This window comes from Onychostoma macrolepis, chromosome 15 (assembly GCF_012432095.1).
Source record: "Onychostoma macrolepis isolate SWU-2019 chromosome 15, ASM1243209v1, whole genome shotgun sequence".
NCBI classification, from domain to species: domain Eukaryota; kingdom Metazoa; phylum Chordata; class Actinopteri; order Cypriniformes; family Cyprinidae; genus Onychostoma; species Onychostoma macrolepis.
In genome coordinates, this window is record NC_081169.1 from 25,883,300 (window position 1) to 25,906,017 (window position 22,718).

General features: G+C 35.3%; 1 protein-coding gene across 10 annotated transcripts in view; it reads right to left on the minus strand.

The window, feature by feature from the left end:
- Nucleotides 1-22,718, minus strand: part of robo1 (roundabout, axon guidance receptor, homolog 1 (Drosophila)) — a 291,617-nt gene that overhangs the window by 117,948 nt on the left and 150,951 nt on the right. The window contains exon 1 of one of the 10 annotated variants that reach the window (XM_058799339.1): nt 17,303-17,608. The exons of 8 other annotated variants lie outside the window; for them this stretch is intronic. In XM_058799339.1, coding sequence (XP_058655322.1) covers nt 17,303-17,345 — 43 coding nt within the window. In that variant the 5' untranslated portion in view covers nt 17,346-17,608. Of the gene's footprint in view, nt 1-17,287; nt 17,609-22,718 lie in introns of those variants that run through there. One more of the 10 variants, XM_058799338.1, reaches the window with a different exon arrangement.

Here is a 22,718-nt window from a genome sequence, read left to right on the forward strand (position 1 = left end):
TCACCTCTAATTTCATTGTGTTGGTCTCTGGTCCTTTCTTAAGAGCGCTTAGAGCCCATGTTCAGATTCCATTAGCGAACTCAGCCATGTTCTGACAGTCTGTTTGTCTGAGGATCACCTAGCAACGCTACTGTGTCAGTGCTCATTTGATGACCATCAACACATTTCATTAGCTCAACAGAGGCATGACACCAAGTTATCTTTCATTATATTTGCAGTATTATTTTATTTTTCAAATGATGCATGAAATACAACGTGCATTGTTTATGCAAATTCAAAACTGATACTATTATATTTATTCAGAATGTTACATTTATAATGAACAAAAATGAGTTCTGACACAAGTTTTATCAGCTGAGTGATTCTCGTTATGAATCATTGATTTGTTCAAATACACTTTATTAATGAATCAAGCGACTCTACTAGCGAGTTAGTGAATCAATCATTCATAGATTTGTTCAAATACACTGATTCATTTATTAATGAATCAAGTGACTCTTTACGAGTGAGTCAGTGAATCATTCACTCATCGATCTGTTCAAAAACACTGACTTATTTATCAATGAATCAAGTGACTCTCTTTATGAATGAGTTCACTTAAATGATTTGATCTAAAACCCTGATTAATTCATGAATGAAACCAGTGATGGTCTCCCTCTCATATTCAAAATAACAGAACTCTTGCTTATGCGATACTGTTTAAAAATACTATTGTTAACCTATTTCATTCATATTGCATTAACAAATATTATTTTACACAACTTTAAGTGTATACGTAAAAGTTGATTCATGATTTCAAATGCATTAAATAATATTATTGTAAAGTGACAAAACCCAGCAATGGAAACGATCCTGCAACATACAGCTCTGTTGAATTTTAACTGAGTAACTGGTAACTGAGTTAGGAGTTTCCATCAGCATGTGTCAGCGCTAACAATGAATAAGCTAGCCTGCAGTTGATTTTTGACTTTAACGTATACACAGAGGAAACATAACCATGTTTGTGGGCCAATCACAGAGAGGTGCCGTCAGCAGTGTGGAGAGATTGTAGCATTGCATGATGGATACTTCACTCCCAGAGGGGTTCGAGTCAGGCTCTGGAAACCGGCCACGGTTTAGGGAGCTACATTCATGTTAACATTAGCACACACACATGCACACACACACACACACACACACACACACACACAGTTTCAGCTGAAAGATTTCCCCACGGGTCTAATCCATCTCACTCTGGTCCACAAACACGTCTCCAGACAGTTTGCAGAGAATGAGAGAAGAAGATCTTCTAGTATAAGTGTAGGTTTAGCTTAACGCTGACCAAGAACGATGCAGCACTAAAGAAATAAATCAAATGGTAATATTTAGAAAATTACTAAATAATATAAAATAGCTAAATATTTAAAGATATTATACATAAAATATTTATTCCATTTTAATAATAAAATAAAATATTTTATATAAAATAAAATGTACAAAAATAAAATAAAAATGTATTGATTAAATAAAATAAAATGCATACATTTAATCATATAGTTATATTAGCTCTTCTTATTTAGATGCCAAAATGTGACAACATGTGACTTTAAATTACACAATAATCATTATTGTTTTACATATTGTATATTAAAATGATTCATTTAAATATTTTAAATATTAAAATGGTATTATATAAAAATACAATATAAAATATTTAATATTAAATAAAATGTACAAAAATAAAATAAAGAGGAAAATAAAAAGTAAAATAAAGTAAAATAAATAAATAAATAAAAGTGTTTATTTCATTGTATTGTTATATTTGCTTAAATTCTTTATGTAGATGACAAATAAGGACAGAATTTAGAACAATGTCTAAAAAAAAAGCACGTTACACCAGCTGAGTTGAACTTAGACAGCATGGAAACAAAGCCCTACTATTTTGGATGAAAAAGTGATTGTATTTTATATCACGCTGTCATTTTTTATGACAACTCATTGGGTCATGTGTCGAGGTGCTTCGTTACAGAACGGACCCTCTGTTCCTGATCAGTTGCGGTTCAATCTCCGAATCTTCTTCCAGTTAAGTCCTTCCGACTTCGACTGTCCATCACGATGGGCACAACTGCAAAAATAGACAGGAGCCACAATGGTTCCTTGTTTCCCGAGCCGGCAGCAGTTGTCAGGCCAGCGCTCCCACAGCGGCGATTAGACGACACCTCGGCGGGTCCGGGTTAATTCCTCATCCACTGCCACTGGAAGGATTACACAGCCGAGTGATGGAGCGGCCTTATCTCGCCTCACACTGATAAATCAGGTGCTAACACAAACCGCTGCTTCAACAGATCCACACCGAGGGAACGGACAGCGCTGATAGTGAAGCTGTTGGAACAAACGGCACAGAGAGACAAACGAGCGACTCCAAAACATAAGCCTGTTTGTGTTTCAAAAATGTCCATTTGCAGCCTCCTGGCTCAAGTCTTGTTGCTTCAAGGTATTAAACAGCCTGAGGATTACAGATCTAGACTTGGCCTGGATGTGAAGCAGGATTCAGTGGATTTTCAGGTGGAAATGTCCCACACGTTGGGCTCAGATGACAATAGGTCAGATTTGCTCAGATGGCTGAAATATCTGGCTTTGGTTCAAAATTAATTGTCAAAGAATTACATTCAATACATGATTGTCTTTTACTGTGTAAAGGTAGTCACATTTATTGTTGTTCTGTGAATTTTTGCAGGCAAAATTCAGACTAGACATACTGTATGTTTACAATGTTCATTTTATTTTATTTCATTTCATTTCATTTCTTGGTTCACTTCTATTAACACTATAATAAAATTAACTAAAATATTAAAACATCATATAAAAATACGTTTTAAAAATATTTATAAAAAAGAAATATTAGTTGTTGTTCTGCAGATTTTTGCAGTCGAAATTCAGTCACTGCCTAACACAGATTTTGTGAAATATTCAAGTTGGCTCTGCTTCATACATCACTACACTTTTAACAACAGACATTTGAAAACTAAGAAAAGATTGCACAGAAGTAAAATGGCATAAATAATATATTTACAATGTTTAAATATTACTTTTATTTTATTTTATAAAATAAAATTAATTGAAATATTACAACATAATACAAATTACTTCTTTAAATATATGAAAAAATATATATTTTTAAAATGATATAAAACAAAATTAAATAAATGTGTATATATCATTGCATTGAAATAGTCACAACACATCCTTGTTTTGATGGCAATATGTGACTTTAAAATGCACAGTCATTTTGATTCTCTAATATTATATATTAAAATGATTAATAACGATTAATAGTTTAAATAATATTTCAATATAAAACAATGTACAAAAGGAAGTACATTACATTGGTAAAAACAATGACAATTTGTGACACTTCAAAACTTTGGTGTCATACTGTAAACTCTGTCATTCCCACAGCTAACAGTAGAGCTAGCGTGTCAGTCTGCTTAGCCTCCTCTCACGGCCATCTGCTCTCCACAGCATGAAGACAAAATGACCAAGAGATGATCTGCTAAAACAAGCAGACAGCTGAAACAACTCCAGTCTGAGAGCAAAAAATACCTCTTCCCAGAACAAAGTTGGCTTTAAGTACTCAATTCCCTAAGGGCCGGGAAATCGAAACTGCTGGATGAAAGCCCTTAATATTTCATAACAGTGTCATCTCCGACTGCAGATGAATAAAAACAGAGCAAAAGGACCATACGTGAATCCCTAACAGTAGCTCTTTGTGTACATTAAGCTATTCTACCAAAGCACTGCTATGCTTCCTCTGGACAGAGGCGCTCAGTTCTTCAACAACGTCTGTTATGACTCTTAATGCCTTGGAAAATTCAGAACAGACAACAACGTGGCTTCAAAAACAGGATATAAACCAATTAATGACACTAAAACATAATGCACCCTAGAGTGAAAGTAAACAAGTGGAAGTAAAATATTGTATAATATATAATATAATAATGTAATATATCGTTTAAATGTTTAAAGCCATTTTATATAATAGAATATTTACTCCACTTTAATAAAATTAAATTAAATTAAATTTCATTGTATTGTTATATTAGCTTAAATGTCTTATTTGGATGCCAAAATGTGATTTTTCAAGTGCACAATAATTGTAATTATTTAAAATATTACATATTAAAGTGATCATTGCATTTTAAATAATACAATATATCATAAAATAAAATTTAATTTTTTTTTAAAAATGACATGAAATAAAATGGCAACAAAATATCAAGCTATATGCAAAGGAAAGTACATTACACTGGTAATAATTTGTTTAGAGTTCAGTTGACAACAAGGAAACAATTCCCACTGTTTTGAAAAACAGATAATAAATCAATGAATGACACTAAAACACATTTTAAAGACTGAAATGCATCCGAAACTGAATGTAAATCATAAACCATCTAATTTCAAGTTGTGTATGATATGTTTCTGATATTTTAACATTTACCATGCAGTGTGCTGTGATATGCAGCAGACTGTGTGTCCATACTGCATGTGATTTATGCTAATACGGGATTAGCTAATCTTTTGCAATAAACAGTTTGCATTTACCCGCTGTAGTATTGCATTTATCTTGTCAGGAAAAAAAGGCAATATAGAAAGGGTTATACCCTCGGGCTTATCTGACCCCCTTATGAAATGAAATGCATAGATTCTCTGACAGTAGCGTAAGTGTTTGGGGAGTTTGTGTGGAAAGCAATAATAAATATCCAAGCGGAGAGCAGCTATCCGATAAAGACCAATACTCTGACTATGAGAGCAGAGCGCTGGAACAGCCAAACCAATCTTCCTCTCTAATCGCCAGTCAAATCCCCTTGTTTTCACACTGATATGCAATTCATTAGTACGCTAGAGCGAACTCAAACCCACTTTTCTCCAGCGTTGAGGACTCATTGATTTACACAAGGGCGGTTAACTCCGGCGGCTTATCAAAACTTATCATCTAATGAAATAAATTAATAAAGCAGGATCCTTGCGCAAATATCTGTCTAGTGGAGATAAGATGCCATAAAATGTGCGCTGGCTTGTGAAAGAGTGTAATGGTGGTCTCAAAGATGGTGAATTGTAATGTAGTCCCTGGAGATGAACTCTGCGGGACTCATTTTCACCATCCAGTGATCACTGTCTGACCAAGCAATTACCTTCATCAAAACATTTATTACGGACACGGACACTCATGGATGCTTACTGGGCAACGCTGATTTGACTACAAGGGATGAATGGAAATACGCTGCCAGGTTTCTAGCCATTTATTTATATGCCAAATATGGTATATCACATTAGAAAAATGATAAATGGAGAAAGAAAAAAAGGAAAAAGAAACAAAACAAAAAAAACACTCACTTGAGTTAATACATTTCTAATTTCTAACAGTAACTATGGAAACTCATGTGACTGACTAATGTAAACTGCAAGTAATTTATTACATTATACAATTAAATCAAATTTCATAATGCATTTCTAAAAATATTATAATAAAACACTATATATATATATATATATATATATATATATAGGTTCATTTAGAATAACAATAATAATAAAGATATATAATAAAACTTTAATGAAATAAAAATAAATATCATTTTAATGTAAATGTATTTAGTTAATTCAATTATTTAAAAAATATTATAAAACTGATCTAAAACTGATGGATATAAACTGCAAGTAATTTATTACATTTAATGAAATTAAATAAAATAAAATAAAAAATTTAATAATGCATTTATAAAAATATTATAACAAAAACTATAAAAATGATAATAATAATATACTACATTTAATAAAATATTTATAAATGAATGAATTAAATTAAATTGTTTTAAAAAAATAATACAATTAAATAAATATTTATAATATTAATTTTTACATAATTTGAATTTAATAAATGTTAATAAAATAACAATACAACTGTAATTTCAATGAAAGTGGTGATGATTTGCATTTTTTTTTTTTTTTATAAAAAAATAGAAACAGCTTATAAATGGATGGCAACAGCGGATGCAGAGGAAGCAAAAAATCTTTTATCCCCACACCATTTGTTCTGAATTTCTGTTCTCTCTCTTACAGAATAAAGCTCATGCACCTGGAAAACATCAGAAGCTGTGCATGGACAGGTGATCTAGCCCTCCTGGGCAAAAGACAAAGTCAAAGACAAGTCCTGTCTATTCCCTCAAACGGCTGAGGAGAGCCAAGTCCAACAGCCAACAGACCACCCTGAGAAATGAGACAAAACCATTGATGTTGATATAGTAAATCAAGACTCAAAACGAGTCTTCACACTCCATTTCAGGAAGCATCAGAGCCAGAGGACAAATCTGGACATCAAAGTCTCTCAGCATATGGGCCAAAAGACCATTAAAGAGAAGTTATGTATGTAACAGTTAAAACTACACATCTATTATTCGCAAACTTCGACTGCGGCCTGAAACTGCCCTGGCTCTTTGAAGCGTTTTAGTCAGGGTAAGTGAAGCACACTGAGTACTCACACAGCGCTGTGCTTGCCCAGGACTCTACATATTTGCCAAAGGCAAATAACAGCGTGTGCCCCGTTTGTGCCATCTTCTCTGGGCAAACAAAGCACCCTATCGTCACAAAGGCAGTGTTTGGAGATCACTGGAGTGACCCATCAAACAGACAGACAGAAAGTTAGGGAATAATGACACAAAATGTTACTTTGACACTGAAATAACCTCTTACATTCACATTTGACAAATGTCTCTGACTATTACTGAAAATGAACACTGGTCACTGCCGATCACTATGAAAGCCCCTTAAAGGGACAGGTCACCCAAAAATATAAATCCTTTACTCTCCCTCACGTCATTCCAAACCTGTATGACTATGAAAAATAAATGCGCCAAAAGGGGTTTTCCATATAGAAATGTCCACAAAACAAAACAAAAACATTCTGGGTTCCATGTAGAACTTTTCACGGAACATTTTATAAAATAACCTTTTTTCTTAGTTTAAAGAACATTTTAATCTAAAAAAAAACAAAACATTTTCTACTATTAAGAACCTTTTGTGCAATGGAAAGGCTCTATATATGTTATAGGAACCATCAATACCAATAAAGAAACTTTTTTTAAGAGTGCTTAAGTGTTCAAGAATGTTTTTGCAGAGTAAATGCAAATTTATTCATCAGAAGAAAGTAAGTCCTACAGGTTTGTGACATTAGGGTGACTAAATAATTACAATTTATATTATTGTCTGTGTATATAATGTGCAAAAAAAATGTTTGCAATGAAGCCAGAAAAAACATTATGTAATTTTTTTTATTTTTTAAATAAATAAATAACAGGTCTAAAACTGAAATAAAGACTATATAGTCAGATTTTTAAAAGCTAATAAAAATGACAAAATCACAACAAAATTACTGAAATATTAACTAATATTAAAAACAGAAAATATATATATAAAAAAAAAATAAAAAACCTAATTCAAAATATTAATATTAAAACTATAACAGTCTCAATGATACTAAAATAAAACTGATGTGTATGAAATACTACTTTATCTGAATTAATGCATTGTATGGACAAAAAAAAAAAAAAAACTACATTTCAGGGGGGTTCTCAGAAGAAGAAAAAAATGTACAGATTTTTGACATGAGCATATAATGAGAGAATTGTCTTTTTGTGTGTGTGCACTATCCCTTTACCGTGTCTGTAAGTTCAGCACATAGCATGAGATCTTTCTTGCTGTTTTCCTCCCTGTGCGGATCTGGTGTCAGACACTAAAGCGTCTCCGGGTGCTGGCATTAGCTGGGTGTGCGCCAGGAACGCCAGAGGAGAGGGACACCCGGAGGATGGGTCTTCTGGGATGTGTCTCAGCTGGCAGACCCACAAAGACTCGCCAAATACAGACAGACACACAAACACGCATGCAAACATTCACATTCTTCGACGCGCACACACACAGACCGAGCCGTTCTGAGAGTTGCCAGCTGTCAGACGTTCTTTCATCAGACTACAAACCACCTGTCTTCTTATCTTCTCCATGCAAGCACAGCAAGCTTCTCAGCTTTTTCCCTCCTTCTCTCGGTCTCACTCCCTCACTCCTGCTAATAAACTGATGTTCTAAAAATGCTTTCCAAACATTCCATTTTGGTTGTGGGAATATTCAAATGTACAGTTTTTACAGATTAAAACGTTCTAATAGACGTGCAATGTTTTGTAAAGGTTATCACAAAATATAGATAAAGTAGTATTTTATACACATCAGTTTTATTTTAGTATCATTGAGACTGTTATAGTTTTATATATATTTATATTTATATATATTTATAATAACAAAAAGCAATGTGACATATTTCTGAGTGGAATGGACTACTCAAAAATAAATTAAATAAATTAAATTGCATAAATAAAATTGGTTTCAGCAATAAAGATTTGACTGAATCATGAAGTGTGAGCACATTTTATGTGAAATATTAATATAAAATATAGATTGATATATATTTAAACAATATTTGTGTATGTTTGTGTTTATATAAAAATTACAGTATTTAATATATAATATAATACATAAATTTAATAAATGTTTTATTTCATTTAAAAAGTAATTAAAATAAATATATATATATATATATATATATATATAGGTATATATAAAAATGAGTATTTTATTAAAAATACGATTTAAATAAAAATTATATAAAATAAATAAATAATAAAATAATAATAAAAATAAATAAATAATTACAATTATATAAATGTATATTTTCGTAATTTTAATAATTTATTTATTTTTAAATGTACAGTATATGTAATAACTATATATATATAATTTTATTATGATTGTTATATATACACGTTTCAATTCAATTAAAATATTTCTTTAAAATTTACAATTTTAATTTAACAGAAGTCAATAGTGACCTGTGTTGAATATTACTTAGTACGTAGTAAAATAATACTTACCTAGGCTAAAAATGTATGTATAGTAGCTACAATCCTAATAAATATGTTTAGTTCCCAACATCTACACATACTAAAAGTTTCCTAAGTTATAGCAGTGTGTTTGGAATGTTTTTGTCCCAAATTTTGGATCACACGTCCATCTGCATTACACAACTGCTCTTATCTTCCTCCGCTTATTTGTTTTCTTTCTGCAATTGTCTTTGAACCATGTGCCAAGCTGTTTCTGGGTAATATCCCACATGTTCTGACAGCGGGTTGATTCAGATGTTTTTTGTGTTTGGGAGGGACGGTTAAAAGGAATGGCAGGGGTGGTCGTGGGATCACGGAGGGTGACAGAGGGGTCGAGTCTTGTTGGCCCTGACATCACAATAAGATAAGCGATGACCAATCGAGGGTCGCGTCTGCTGCAGGGTCAAGGTCTGTGCGTTGCCTCTCTATCTCACCTCAATTTTCTTTCCGCCATCATCTACTGTTTGTCTCTGTCAACGTAGCGTTTACGTGCAGACAGGATGAGATTTGCCAGACCAGAACGAAAGCGCCAGCCTGGAAAGGATGCAAATAGTCCAGGAATACCTATGAGAAAGCAAAAACGGACTGCTGCAGGTGGAAGGAAGATTTCCCAAAAAAGTCTTTAGCTTTACATGCTGTTTAGCGAAGCCAGCGGTGTCCATGATGTCGATGCACGCGATGATATGGGTCAAAGGGCAAGCGGGTCTGAGCGAATAGGGATGTGCGCTAGACGGCTGTGCTAAATGCACCGTGAATGGCACCCGGTTCCAGGCGGTCAAATAAAAAAAAACAAGATGCGCAGTTTCCAGGTAACGGAGGCGTAAAGTGTGTGTGACAGGTCAAGCTAATGGGCCGCGGCTCCTCTGAGAAAACACACACACACATCTAAATGCACAAGACTGATGCAGCCACCAGCTGTCGATGAGATAGCAGGATGTGGAGCTTATCGGAAGAGAGTTTCCAATGAGAGTCAGCAGATTTTGGGTTACTAGTGCTAAGATAAATGAAACCCTGGAATCCGGTCAAAATATAAATAAATCTACTATGTATTAACTGTAATAAGCCAAAAAAAAGCATCAGTATATAAATATATAAATAATAGAAAAAAATATACAAATAAATAATAATAATAATAATAATTGAAACATTTATACTTAATATATAAAATATTAAATACAAATATTAATAATTCATATTTATATATATAGAGAGAGAGAGAGAGAGAGAGAGAGAAAGTAATTAACTTTTTTCAGAGATGAACCAAAAACATTACATTTAAAATGGTTAGAAAAATAAGAAAAAAGTAACATTTAAAAAGAAAAATAGTGTGTGTGTATATTAGGGGTGGCACGGTACATGTATTCGTACCGAACCGAATGAGGCCTTATGACGAATACAGGCAATTCACCCCCAATCCAGAAGGGGGCGGCGCTCGCAGCAATGCAACGCTGTTTGATAACCGCCAGCAGAAGAATTGCACACTTGAAAATAAAGCTCCCTAGACAGTGACCATGTGTTGATTCTAAATGCGTCTCTCACATAGACTGACAAGGGAGTATACTTTAAAGGCTTGCGCACTCAACTGTTTGCGAAATGGAGCTTTGTGCTCGTGTATCCTACCTCTCTCATTCGGCACAAATCCAAATATTCCATAATATTCCCATATTTGCGATGTAACATATCTGAACGCTAAACTATTATTTATTATGTAAATGATAGGCTTTGTACTATAGTACAATACAATACTAATACTATATAGTATAGTAGCGTTCCAACGCTGACACAGAGGCGCGTGCTGATGTTTGGCTCACTTTATTTTATTTTGATAAAGTACCAACTGCGCTGTCAAGTTAGCAATGCTGGAACTGATGTGTTGTGTGTGTGTGTGTGTGTGTGTGTGTGTGTGCGCGCGCGCTCCGGCACAATCACTTCAACTGTTTCCTTATACCAGCAGAATCAACTTTAAACACTTGTCTTATTAATAATCACTGTATAAAGGTCTGCTTTTATTTGTGTACACTCACACTGAAAACAAAACAGATTTTATATATACAGTGGGGCAAAAAAGTATTTAGTCAGCCACCAATTGTGCAAGTTCTCCCACTTAAAAAGATGAGAGAGGCCTGTAATTTTCATCATAGGTATACCTCAACTATGAGAGACAAAATGAGAAAAAAAAAAAATTGCAGATCTCCTCTAGAGCAGTAATGTTTTGGGGCTGTCGCTGGGCAACACGGACTTTCAACTCCCTCCAAAGATTTTCGATGGGGTTGAGATCTGGAGACTGGCTAGGCCACTCCAGGACCTTGAAATGCTTCTTACGAAGCCACTCCTTCGTTGCCGGGCGGTGTGTTTGAGATCATTGTCATGCTGAAAGACCCAGCCATGTTTCATCTTCAATGCCCTTGCTGATGGAAGTAGGTTTTCACTCAAAATCTCACGATACATGGCCCCATTCATTCTGTCGTTTACACGGATCAGTCGTCCTGGTCCCTTTGCAGAAAAACAGCCCCAAAGCATGATGTTTCCACCCCCATGCTTCACAGTAGGTATGGTGTTCTTTGGATGCAACTCAGCATTCTTTCTCCTCCAAACACGACAAAAGTGCATTTTGTTTTTATTTTAGTTTTTTTGGTCTTGTCCCCCATTCCAATATGGCCGCCTGACTGAAATTACTGTATGTGCTTTAAAGTCGTGATGAAATATAGCAGAAGTAACTATCATATGTTATTCCTCAACTGTTCAAGTCTATTCAAGCAAGCTTAACAATCAAAGACAGGAGTTTACATACTCTAATGCCTCCAAGCAAACATATTAAACATGCTAAACATGCGCTAACAGGTTTTCTCCCTCTTTCTTCCTCACTTTCCTGTTCAGAACTGCTGCTTCGCAAGTGCTCAGATATCAGTCAGGTCCAATCCACTGAGGTGGACACAAATTTACACGCCACTTATAAGCCTTGGGGGGTTGTCTGATTGAATTCTCTTCACTCGCGCCCAACTGAGATTAACTTATCCCCTCCTCCTCCGCCGGACGTCCTTCTACGCTGCCCCAGTGCATCTCTGTCAGCCAATCAATAAGCTATTATGGCTACCAAACAGCAGGTGAAATGAACTTATAAGAGTACCTGCAGACTCGGCAGTCTGGTAATCCTGTTGGAAAGGGTCTAATGAGGGAGAGCAGGCCACGGCAGAGGAGCGTTTCAATGACACGCACACACACACACACCTGCAACAAAACCCGCAGCTGTGCTTGGAAAGCGAGAAGTGTCCTTGAGGACACCTGCACTGCGGTGCACAGAACTGCGGAGGAACTCCAAATATTATTACAGTTCCCACCGGTGTTTGCACATATTTCTGGCGTTCAATTTACATAAGTCCACTGCACTCGGTGGCCCTGAGAACCACAGTTCGCCAGGCACTACACTTATTGTTTGTGCTTTAAAACTGTGGTAAGGTTGCCCATGTTAATTTATGATTTACAGTGGTAACAATAACTTTAAATGGTATTCTAGCAGAAACTGTGGTTCCATGACATTTTTTAAAGACAAATAACTGTATATGCTCCAAAATGCGGTTGCAACTTTAAAAGACTGTGGAAATAATGAGGCTGGCTCTACCATTTGAGTCTTACCAACAGTGACATGGCATTTTATAATTTATGCAATATATATAAACACACACAGAGAGCTGGGTAAATAATCAGGATCTTACTGATTCCAAATTACATGACAAAAATTGTAATTAGTAACGTAATTCATTACATTACGCATTTTAGGTAATATAATCACAGTACTTTTTGATTACTTTTAACGTAACTTGTTTTTCAAATTGGTTTAAATAGGATAATAGTGTACCATGCTGATATTAAAATGCAATATATTAAATGTGTTATTATTAACAACATAGAGTGAATTAAGCATTACATTATGTCAAGGTTTCCCAACTTAATGAAAAGCTAATAATTAGTTAAGTCATAAAAATGTAAAATTAAAATAAATGTTTTTAAAATAACTTTTTTTTTACCTGCATGTCATGTAGGCATTTTAGTAAGGAAAATTTAGAACATGAGAAAGAATTAGGGAGAATCAATAAATTATAAATAATTTATTGCTATTGTGTGAATATATGCAATCAAGTAATTCATAAAAAAAAAGTAACTGTGGTCTGGTTACGAGTATTTTAAAACGTAATTTAATCTAATTACAAGTACTTAATTTTTCGGAATCTGATTACATAATCCAGATTACATGTAATTAGTTACTACCCAGCTCTGCATTTTTTTTTTTCCTCCTACAATATGAAATACTTTGGGGGTTTTTTGTCACATGGACATGGCAGTCTTTTAATAACATCTGACATCACTGTATTTTTGTAGGAGCTAAGGATCCAAAACCAAGCTCTTCTTAATTCGTGCACACTTCTCTGTCTCATAGCCTGACACACTGACCCTCAAATCACTGCCGTCACCTGATCCGCAGGCACTGTTCAAATTAAATCAGTCCAGTCACCCCGGGCAGATCCAGAGAAACCTTCCCCAAAAACCCTTTTCAAAGGTTCCTTTCAGATAGCTCTCTCGTCTTTATCCCCCTTCCATTCAATCATTTCATCCACGTTCTTTGTGTCTTTTCTTTATGGTCGCGCGGTGTGGGGTTACGCAGGAATGTTACAGTTTCACAGCCACACCCAGCTCAGAGGGAACGGCGGCAGGCGGACAAAGGAGGCCGCTGTGAGTGTTTGTGACATTTTCAGACGGCTCGTCTAGCTGCTACAGCTGTTTTGACAGCAATTTGACAATTTCATCTCTTTCCTGCAACACTGCAACGAGAAACATGGCGATACGGAGTCGGGGAACATAAGAAGAACCTGTAATTCCACATTTCTGAGATGTATCAACCTATGCAAACATCATTAATCTATCAGTCAAACCGTAAGGGATGCGACTCGTGACTCTAACTAGCTGAGCGACGTCTGATATCTAACATAGCGCTAACTAGGATTAGCTTTAGTTACTGACGCTCTGTTTCAAAGATTCATCGGCTAGCACTGGAGTGATTCTGTTTTGATTTGATTTGTGACTCTGAAACTGTTCCAAGGTCAGAGTCACGCCATGTCGTAATGTCCTTTCCAGAAGGATTAGCGCCATAACTGAAGTGCTTCAAAGAGTGCAAAGCTAAGCCAAACGCACCTCTCCTCCGCCAGATCTCTATCTGGGGCAGGGGTTCAAGCTGACCTCGCCATTCTAACTATTACAGCTACGTGTGTGACAGGACAGGACTGTCCCTGTCCATTCATTTGTTTACTCTCTGTTTGTCTTTCACTCTTTCACTCTTTTGTGGGGTCATGACTTATTGTGACGGCGCTTCAAAAGATCTGATAGGCTACAACGTATAATCTCGAACTCATTTTCATCAGATTTTTGCTGCTTGTACAATTCAATGCAATTTTTTTTTTTAATGAAACTATAAAAATGTAAGTTGAAAAGATATTTAAGAAATTGAAATTGAAATGTTTCATTATTCACATCACTCAATTCAGAAATCTTGTTTAATTGACTCTTTTACTATCTATATACAATTATTTATACACATTGATTATTGTATTTGCAAACAAATAATGTATTGTAATGTATATGTATATGTAATAATAATCTTGTCCAATTCAATTGTAAATAATGCAATAAATTAAAAATAAATTAAATTAATTTAAATAAATAATGTGAGTTTCATTTATGCAATATTTCAAATATGTGAAATTTAAATTGGAACTTACATTAATTTATAGTTCCATTTTAATTTTAATTATTTGTATTAATTAAAATGAACTATAAATAAATTAATTCAAAATCCAATTCCTATCCAATTAATCAAATTAATATTGCATATAATATAAATAAATAAGCATATTTTATCTATTTTAAATATGTAAATTTTATATAAATGTGTGAAGAAAAGTAAAATGTATTTAATTATGTTGTCAGATATCCATATAGTACAAATTTTTAAATACTGTATTTAAAATTATTCTTCATATATGCCAAAAAGAAAAATTGACATAGCTAGTAGTAAGTGAATGTTTTTATTTATTTATTTATGCACTAACGCTCTTCCTAAACTATTATAACCATCTAGACTAACAGTCAACCAAGAACCACAATCATAAAAATTTGCTGTACTACAGCAAATGAGGGCAGACGGGATGCATGAAATAGTATGTCCTCTGAAAAAATATCTTGTTACGCTTGGGTTGCATCACTTATTCCTGAACTTTCCAGCAGGAAGTAACGAGCAGTGGAGTTTATAATAAAAATACATGACACTTATAAGACATGAGACCAGATTTTTAAAAAACGAAGAAATCGTTGCCTCAAAATCTCTGATATTTCTCATCTTCCGAAACTTGTTAATCCTTTCTGGACTCCACTAGTTGATTGAAAGGCTCCAAGCGACGGCTTAACCTTGCTTTAATAAATGCTTAAGTGTAGCGGAGCAGGACAGCATCATAAAGATGTTTCAAAAAATAAACATGGAAAAAAAGGGAGAGAGAGAAAAACAGTTTCCTCTCAATCCCAAAGGCCACGGGAGACTCTCGAATCAGAAGTGAGGGATTAGAGACAGCAGCGGGACTAATACTTGGGCCCTCCGTTTGAGGGGGGAAGATTAGCCTCCGAGACACACTTCCTATCTGGGCCTCCGACCGAGAGGGACTGTACAATCAGCCGTGTTTATCGCAAATGGAGTTCAGCCAAGAGGAAATCACTCTGAATCACATGGGTCGTATCTACAGGCTCTTGCCACAGGAGGACCAAATAGTTTCAGCTACGCTGTGTTTATCAGGACGGGCACACGGGGCCCAGGTGGGGCGGCACTCGCTGCGTCAGCACGACTCCCTTCAAGGCCGTACGAGATGTGTGAGAACAAACTGAACCGCTGAAGGACAGAACTCTAAATGAACCCCTATAAAGACATCCCAGGACAACTATAAAGGTTTTCTGGAATTAAATGCCAGATTTTAGCCATAACAATTTCATAAATTAAGGTTGCACACTATAGGGAATGATTTGTGCTAAGCCAGCTGGTTCCAGAGGGATTTACCTCGTATTTGTGGACCGCCGTCCATAAAATGACCTCAGGAGAAGTTATCTCCACCTGTCTGAGGATGCGGCGCATTTCCTGGGATCAAAGCGAGTTTGAAATGCTTGGTCATGGTGAGGGCCTCTAATTACCACCGATGAGCACATCTACCTACCTATCCTCCATTTCGAGCAAAGCCCAGATGCCCAGAGAAGATCACCATCCACCATCTGTTCAAACTATGCGTTTTTTTTCCTCCTCACACTGCTCTAACTTCTTCTGTTTCTTTGCTGGCTGGGGATTTTTATTGTTGCTCTAGTCATATCTATGCAAATGTGACACGATTCACAATATCTTTAGGCAACATGAGTGTTTTAACGCCAGTATGCAAAACATAGGTACATATCTCCAGTGTAGTCAAAGTTGTAGACTAGTAGACTAAATAATAATAATAATCATTTTTGAATAATAATTTAAAATAAAAGATTTTTGAGTTCTCTCAACTTATTTTTGTATGAGATTTTTGAGTTCTCTCAACTTTTTGTTGTATAAACTTAAAAAATCTGCTGAAGCTGGTTGCCTTAAACGTTTAAGTTTTTTACTTACAGCACTGTAAAAAAAAAAAAATAAATAATTAATTAATAAAAAGTTGAGCAAACTAAACAAGTTTAAGGAAACCAGCTTCAGCAGATTTTTGAGTTTTCTCAACTTGTTGTTTTAAGTTTATACAACAAAAAGTTGAGAAAACTCAAACATTTCCTAAAAAATAAGTTGAGAAAACTGAAAAATCTGCTGAAGCTGGTTGCCTTAAAATTTGAAGTTTGCTACATTTTTTTTTTTTTTTCCCCCAGTGTAGTGTAACTCCCAATTGAGGGTAAAAGACACATCATTACGAGTCATAAAGGGTATCATTTCTTCACAAAAGATGCTATGGGACTAGAGCTAGGCAATATATCGAACGTGATATTCATGCGCATCTCGTCTGTAAAGCCGGTTCTGTGATTAGCGGTAAATCTCCATCACCTGTTTTCAAATGGAGCGGCATTTAATACACAAACCGTAGTTCACTGACAAGCTAAGCAATATTGCGTTCATTATCGAAGGCGATTCATCTGCGATAATGAACGCGATATTGCGTAGCTTGTCAGTGATCTACGGCTCTGTGTATTAAATGGCATGTTCGATATATCGCCCAACCCTATATAGGACAGATACAGAAAGATGGACAGGTCGCACTCAACTAGTGTCTCACCCCGACTGTCCGGACCTGTTACCCTCACATGGCAATCCATCGTGAAGTTGTCATCCATCCATCCAGCTCTCACCACTGCTCATTACTGCGGTGAACTTTCCGACCCTCCCTCCATTCGTCCTTCTCCCCTCGTCCATGAGGTCAGCAGTGGGAGGTCTTTGTCTTCCACAAAAGCAGAACAAAGCCCTTAAACTCCTTCTCACCATTAGTTTATCTTCTCAAGCCACAGTTCGCTGGTTTTCTGTACAGTTCTCCAGCCCACTAAGTGAGGATATTCTAAACCTACTGAGCACTGATCTGTCCCAAACAGGGATTCAACTTTTTTTTAATGGAGCACAACTGCTGCAATTAGGGATGCATAATATAAAAATTCTGTCTAATGGCGATAAACAGATACTTATTTCCATGTTATGGTGAATAACCAATAAATGGTCACTTTTAAAATGATAAAATATTAAAATATTTGTATTGTTATTTTGTTTTATTTAAACCAAATGTATGAAAATGAATGTACTTTTTTTTTTAAATATAAAAAATAACAAAAACTAAAATAAACATTTCTAAGTTATGGGCAATAATCCGTAATAACAAAATTCTGTCTCTCTCTCTCTCTCTCTCTATATATATATATATATATATGATATGATTTAATTAACTATTTTGTCTGAATACAAAAAAATCATGTTATGTCTAATAACAACTAAAATATAAAAATTCAAATATTAAATTCAAATTATAATTCAAATATTTAAATAATACAAATTATTATTATTATTATTATTATTACATGAAAAATTACACACTGACGATTCAAATCAACTATTTTAAAAATGCTAAGTGAATTTAGGCATCACAATAGTATTAAGTATGAAAATTTGCCAATGGATTATTTTGATATTTTAAAGATTACACTTAACAGAAATGAGCATGCATAACTAAATATATTGAGCAATACCAGTAAATATTAATAAAAATATCCAATTTTGGAGGATAACATATATAATACCAATATATATTGTGCGTCCCTAGCCACAGTCCTAACCAAATTGCAATATCACACATCTCCAACTTTTTTATGCCGCTAGAAATAAGATGTTGGATTCACATGACTGAATATGCATGGCAGATGTTGCATGGTTCGGGGGCCTGAAGTTGAAGCAATTAACCATATTAATGCTAATCAGGTCGAGTACGAAACAAGAGCTAGTGTGGATCTCCGGAGAGATGAGAGCATGATAACATGGGAAAAAGCAGGAAGAACCTGCACTTATCTTCTCTGGTCTCTTTTTTATTTCCGTCCATCCCCCAAGGGCTGTCAGTAACTCCCCTCAGCACTGTAATTAAACATTGCAGATTAGTTTTCCTTGTAATTTCTGGGCATCTGCAAATAGTCCCCATGACGCTAAAGGAGAAACACACCCACCAGCCAATTAAAGAGAGCCGGTTTGCGACGATTACCCATACTGACATCTCAAAAGCAGATGTGAGGAACGCTGTCTTCCTGCTCTTCTTGGGTTGGGAATACACCTCAAATATAGTTGATTTCTGCAGGAAACACTGTGCTGTTTAACTATTTTCAGGGAAAAGGCCACTACTTAGCTTACCGCCGAGTTTGAGAGCCAAAAGCTGCCGCCTACGTGTCTCCTCCGAAAAAAACAACACACAATTGAATTAATTTCTGAATTGTCAGCAGAGGTATGAAGAGGTCTGAAAGGATCATGGGACATAATTGCACTAAAGAATCAAGAAGATGGATTCTCAAGGGACCCAAACCCTTGTCCTCTTCAGCTATAACGTGGCTCCCTCTTATAATAACTTAATGAAACACAAATATTCTCAGAGCAAACAGTGGAAAGCACGTTGGCGCTTGCGAGGGGGAAAAGGACAGGGAAGTGAATTCTGCACAGCTATGATGAATCTATAATGGAAACGGGTTGGTTTGAATATCAAAGGCGGCAGGAGCACACAGATGTAGCAGAGGGGAACATCCTGCGAGGGAATAATGAGGGGTGTTCAGAGGGCGAACGCCAACTGTCCTCCTCCGTTTCACAGATGAAACGTCAGCTTGATTTTGTGTCTGTCACGACAGCAGCTCCTCCTCTGTGCCAGCCCTAAAACTTTTTTGGACTTTTTGCCGCTTTTACTGTTAAGACTAATACAGAATGTAGAGGAAATGATGTGAAGAATTTGTTGGAATGGGACTTGGAAATGGCACAAGCTAGATTTGAATTACAATGCTCACATGGCCGCCACAACATATGAACGTGCTAAATGACAGGCCACATAAATTTAAACATAGCACTGCAGAAAGTGATTTATCAAACCTAACTTCAGCATCAGATTGGGAATGAAAAACTTTGGGATAGATAGTTTTAAACACAAAAAAACTGTAATTAGATGATTTAATGATTGATGATTTCCCAGGTTAATAAGTCTCTCTTAGTCCAAGACTAGAGAGCGTTATAGAGCGCTCCACACGTCCTGACGGGGTTATCGGGGTCTGGCGTACTGACCCACATTCCCACCGCAGCCCAAGAACTGGAAGAGTACACTATAATTAGAGGCTTTCCACATGCTGCAGTTATTTAGCATGCTAATAAAGGACAAAGCTGACTTCTCAGAAGTATTACAGGTAAAAAAGTGAGCGTTTTGGGGAAAAGTTTAGCATATTTTCCAGTTAAAATATCTAAAAACAGAAAGAAATCCCAACAAGATAAACTAATGTTCAAAAGTTTCGAACGGTAAGATTTTTTAATGTTTTTGAAAGAAGTCTCTTATGCTCAGCAAGGCTGCATTTATTTGATCAAAAATACAGTAAAAACTTTTACAATTTAAAATAACTGTTTTCTTTTTGAATATATTTTTAAAAAATGCAATTTATTCATGTGAAGCAAAGCTGAATTTTCAGCATCATTACTCTAATGTCACATGATCCTTCAGAAGTCATTCTAATATGCTGATTTGCTCAAGAAACAATTCTGATTATTATCAATGTTTAAAACAGTTGTGCTACTCAGTACTTCTGTATAAACAATATGTTATTAAGATTCTTTAATTAATTTTTCGTCTACATTATAAATGTCTTTACTGCCAATTTTAAGCATTTTTAAACTGGAAAACCAGTAAAAAATACTTATTAAATAAAGTTACAACCCCAACTAATCGAACCCGTTTCACACTGTACGTAGTCATAACAATAAAATGACACATTACCGCCTATCAATCTTTTAACAATCTCACAATGTCATTTATGCAGGTCCTAAAACTCCCTTTTCTTTGATCGCCATTTTACAGCTGTTTTTAGAGTGCGAGGAAACCTGCAACAGACACGTCTGTCATCCTTAAAGATGCAGCCTGATACTATGCATTACGCAACGCGTGGCCCGGAGCCATCGGGGTGAACAGTGAGCTCTTACGGATAAAGCCAGTCCCATCTTTTCTTACATTCCTCTCTCTCAGTCTTTGTTCCTCTGCGAGTCATTATACTCTAACAAAGCGTGACACATGAAGCATTATAAGCCTCCGAGTTTCATATTGAAAGGAAAACATGGAAACAAAAGGGGCAAAATCCAACTTCAGGGACGTACACGGGACATACAGAGCAGAACGAATGCCCGGATTGACCCATTTTACCTCAGCACGCCGCACAGAGCCTCTACTGTACATTAAGTTAATAATAAACCCGCAACAGAACTGTGCTAAGCGTCGTTGCCTGGCCAAACACGGCTTGTTGAAAGTTGGATTAGATTTACGGTCCGCCGGGTGTTGGGCGATCGTAAAAGCGGGATTATTAAAATAACTTTAGAAAAAGGAAAGATTGTGTACACAGTGTTCTTGTAAGAGCAGGCTAGGCAGAACAAACACATTTTGAGGTCTTAACTTCCTTTTCGGCGGTTTTCTTGGCAAACAGCAGGTCTGACATTCCTGGTGTCAGTCTGAATAAGTAGGTGAGTGTTGATATCCGAGAAGTGATAGATTTCTCCCTGCCTCCGACACTGACTGTCTAGTTTTGGATGGAAAAGGGGAGTTTAGGCAGGAATTCTACTACCTTCCTGTCGCAGGTTTCCATCATGGTTGCCTGAGCGGGGTAATTACATGCGTGGCGGCGGGGCAGGGGGGCGGAGGGAGCGGACAGGCAGTGAGGGTTTTGAGCTTTGCCACTGTGTCATTATGGTCCTGTTTGAACCTTATTCAGAATAAGCAGCCCGAAGGCTGCGGCCAAACAGCCCGAGCTTTTCCTCATGTCGGGCCAAGTCGTCCGCCCGCCAGCCAAGCCTCTTGTTTTCATTCTTGCAAAAAAAAAAAAGAAGGCCTCCAGAACAAATAGCATACAGTATATCACCCACTGCTTGATATACCGCATGATATTTTCTCACTTTTTAGTCTCTGAGCTCACATAATTTTCCCATCAACTTCAACATATACAAATTTATGTTTCTGTTTGACCAGCACTGGCCTACAGTAGCTTACAAAAACACTAGCTTTGCAACTGGTACCCTCATGAAAATGTACAATTGTTTTACTACAGTAACACTAACTATATTAACGGTATTTTGGCTCAATAATTAAAAATTTAGACGGTCAAAGAATAAACTTTACTATCAATTTTATTACTTACTATTACGTAATATTTATAAATAGTAAATAAAAAATCTTCCACAAATAAGTATGAAAATATACTTACATTTACATTTACATATAGTCATTTAACAGATGCTTTTATCCAAAGCAACTTACAAATGAATTACAAATGACTTACAGATATTTTATGAGATCTAAAATAAGTAATAAAATTAAGTACATTTATTTATTTATTTATTTATTATTATTATTATTTTTGCTTATAATTTTGATTGGTTATTGGTAATTTTCAGATTTGATTAAGATTTTTCTTCTTAATGTTTTAAGGCTTTTATACTAGATATTTACTGGAATTTTTTTTTACTTCAGATGCAAAATTTTGCAAGGTATCAAAACTTATTTTCAGAGGACATAACTTGAATTCAGGTTATTTCTCTAACTCTGTTGCCCAAATAAACTTTTAAGAATAACTCTCAGTAACTTTTAGCTAATTTATTATTACTATTATACTACTATACTTGTACTACTATATATATTACTATATATATTGTTTGTTTGTTTTGTGTTTGTGAACAGCAATCACCAGATTTCAAAATTACATTTTTCTTAATCAGTGTTTTAAGGCTTTTATATAAGCTATTTACTGGAAAACAAGATACATTTACTTCAGATGGAAAATTTTGCAAGATATTAAAATGCTTTTAAAACTCTCTATTAAAAATCTTTGCAGAAAATATCACTTGAATTCAGTTTATTTCTCTTACACCATTGCCCAGAAGAATAACTCTCAGTAAATAATGTAACTTTATTTTTAAAACAATAAAAAACACAATTCAGAGAAAAAAAACAA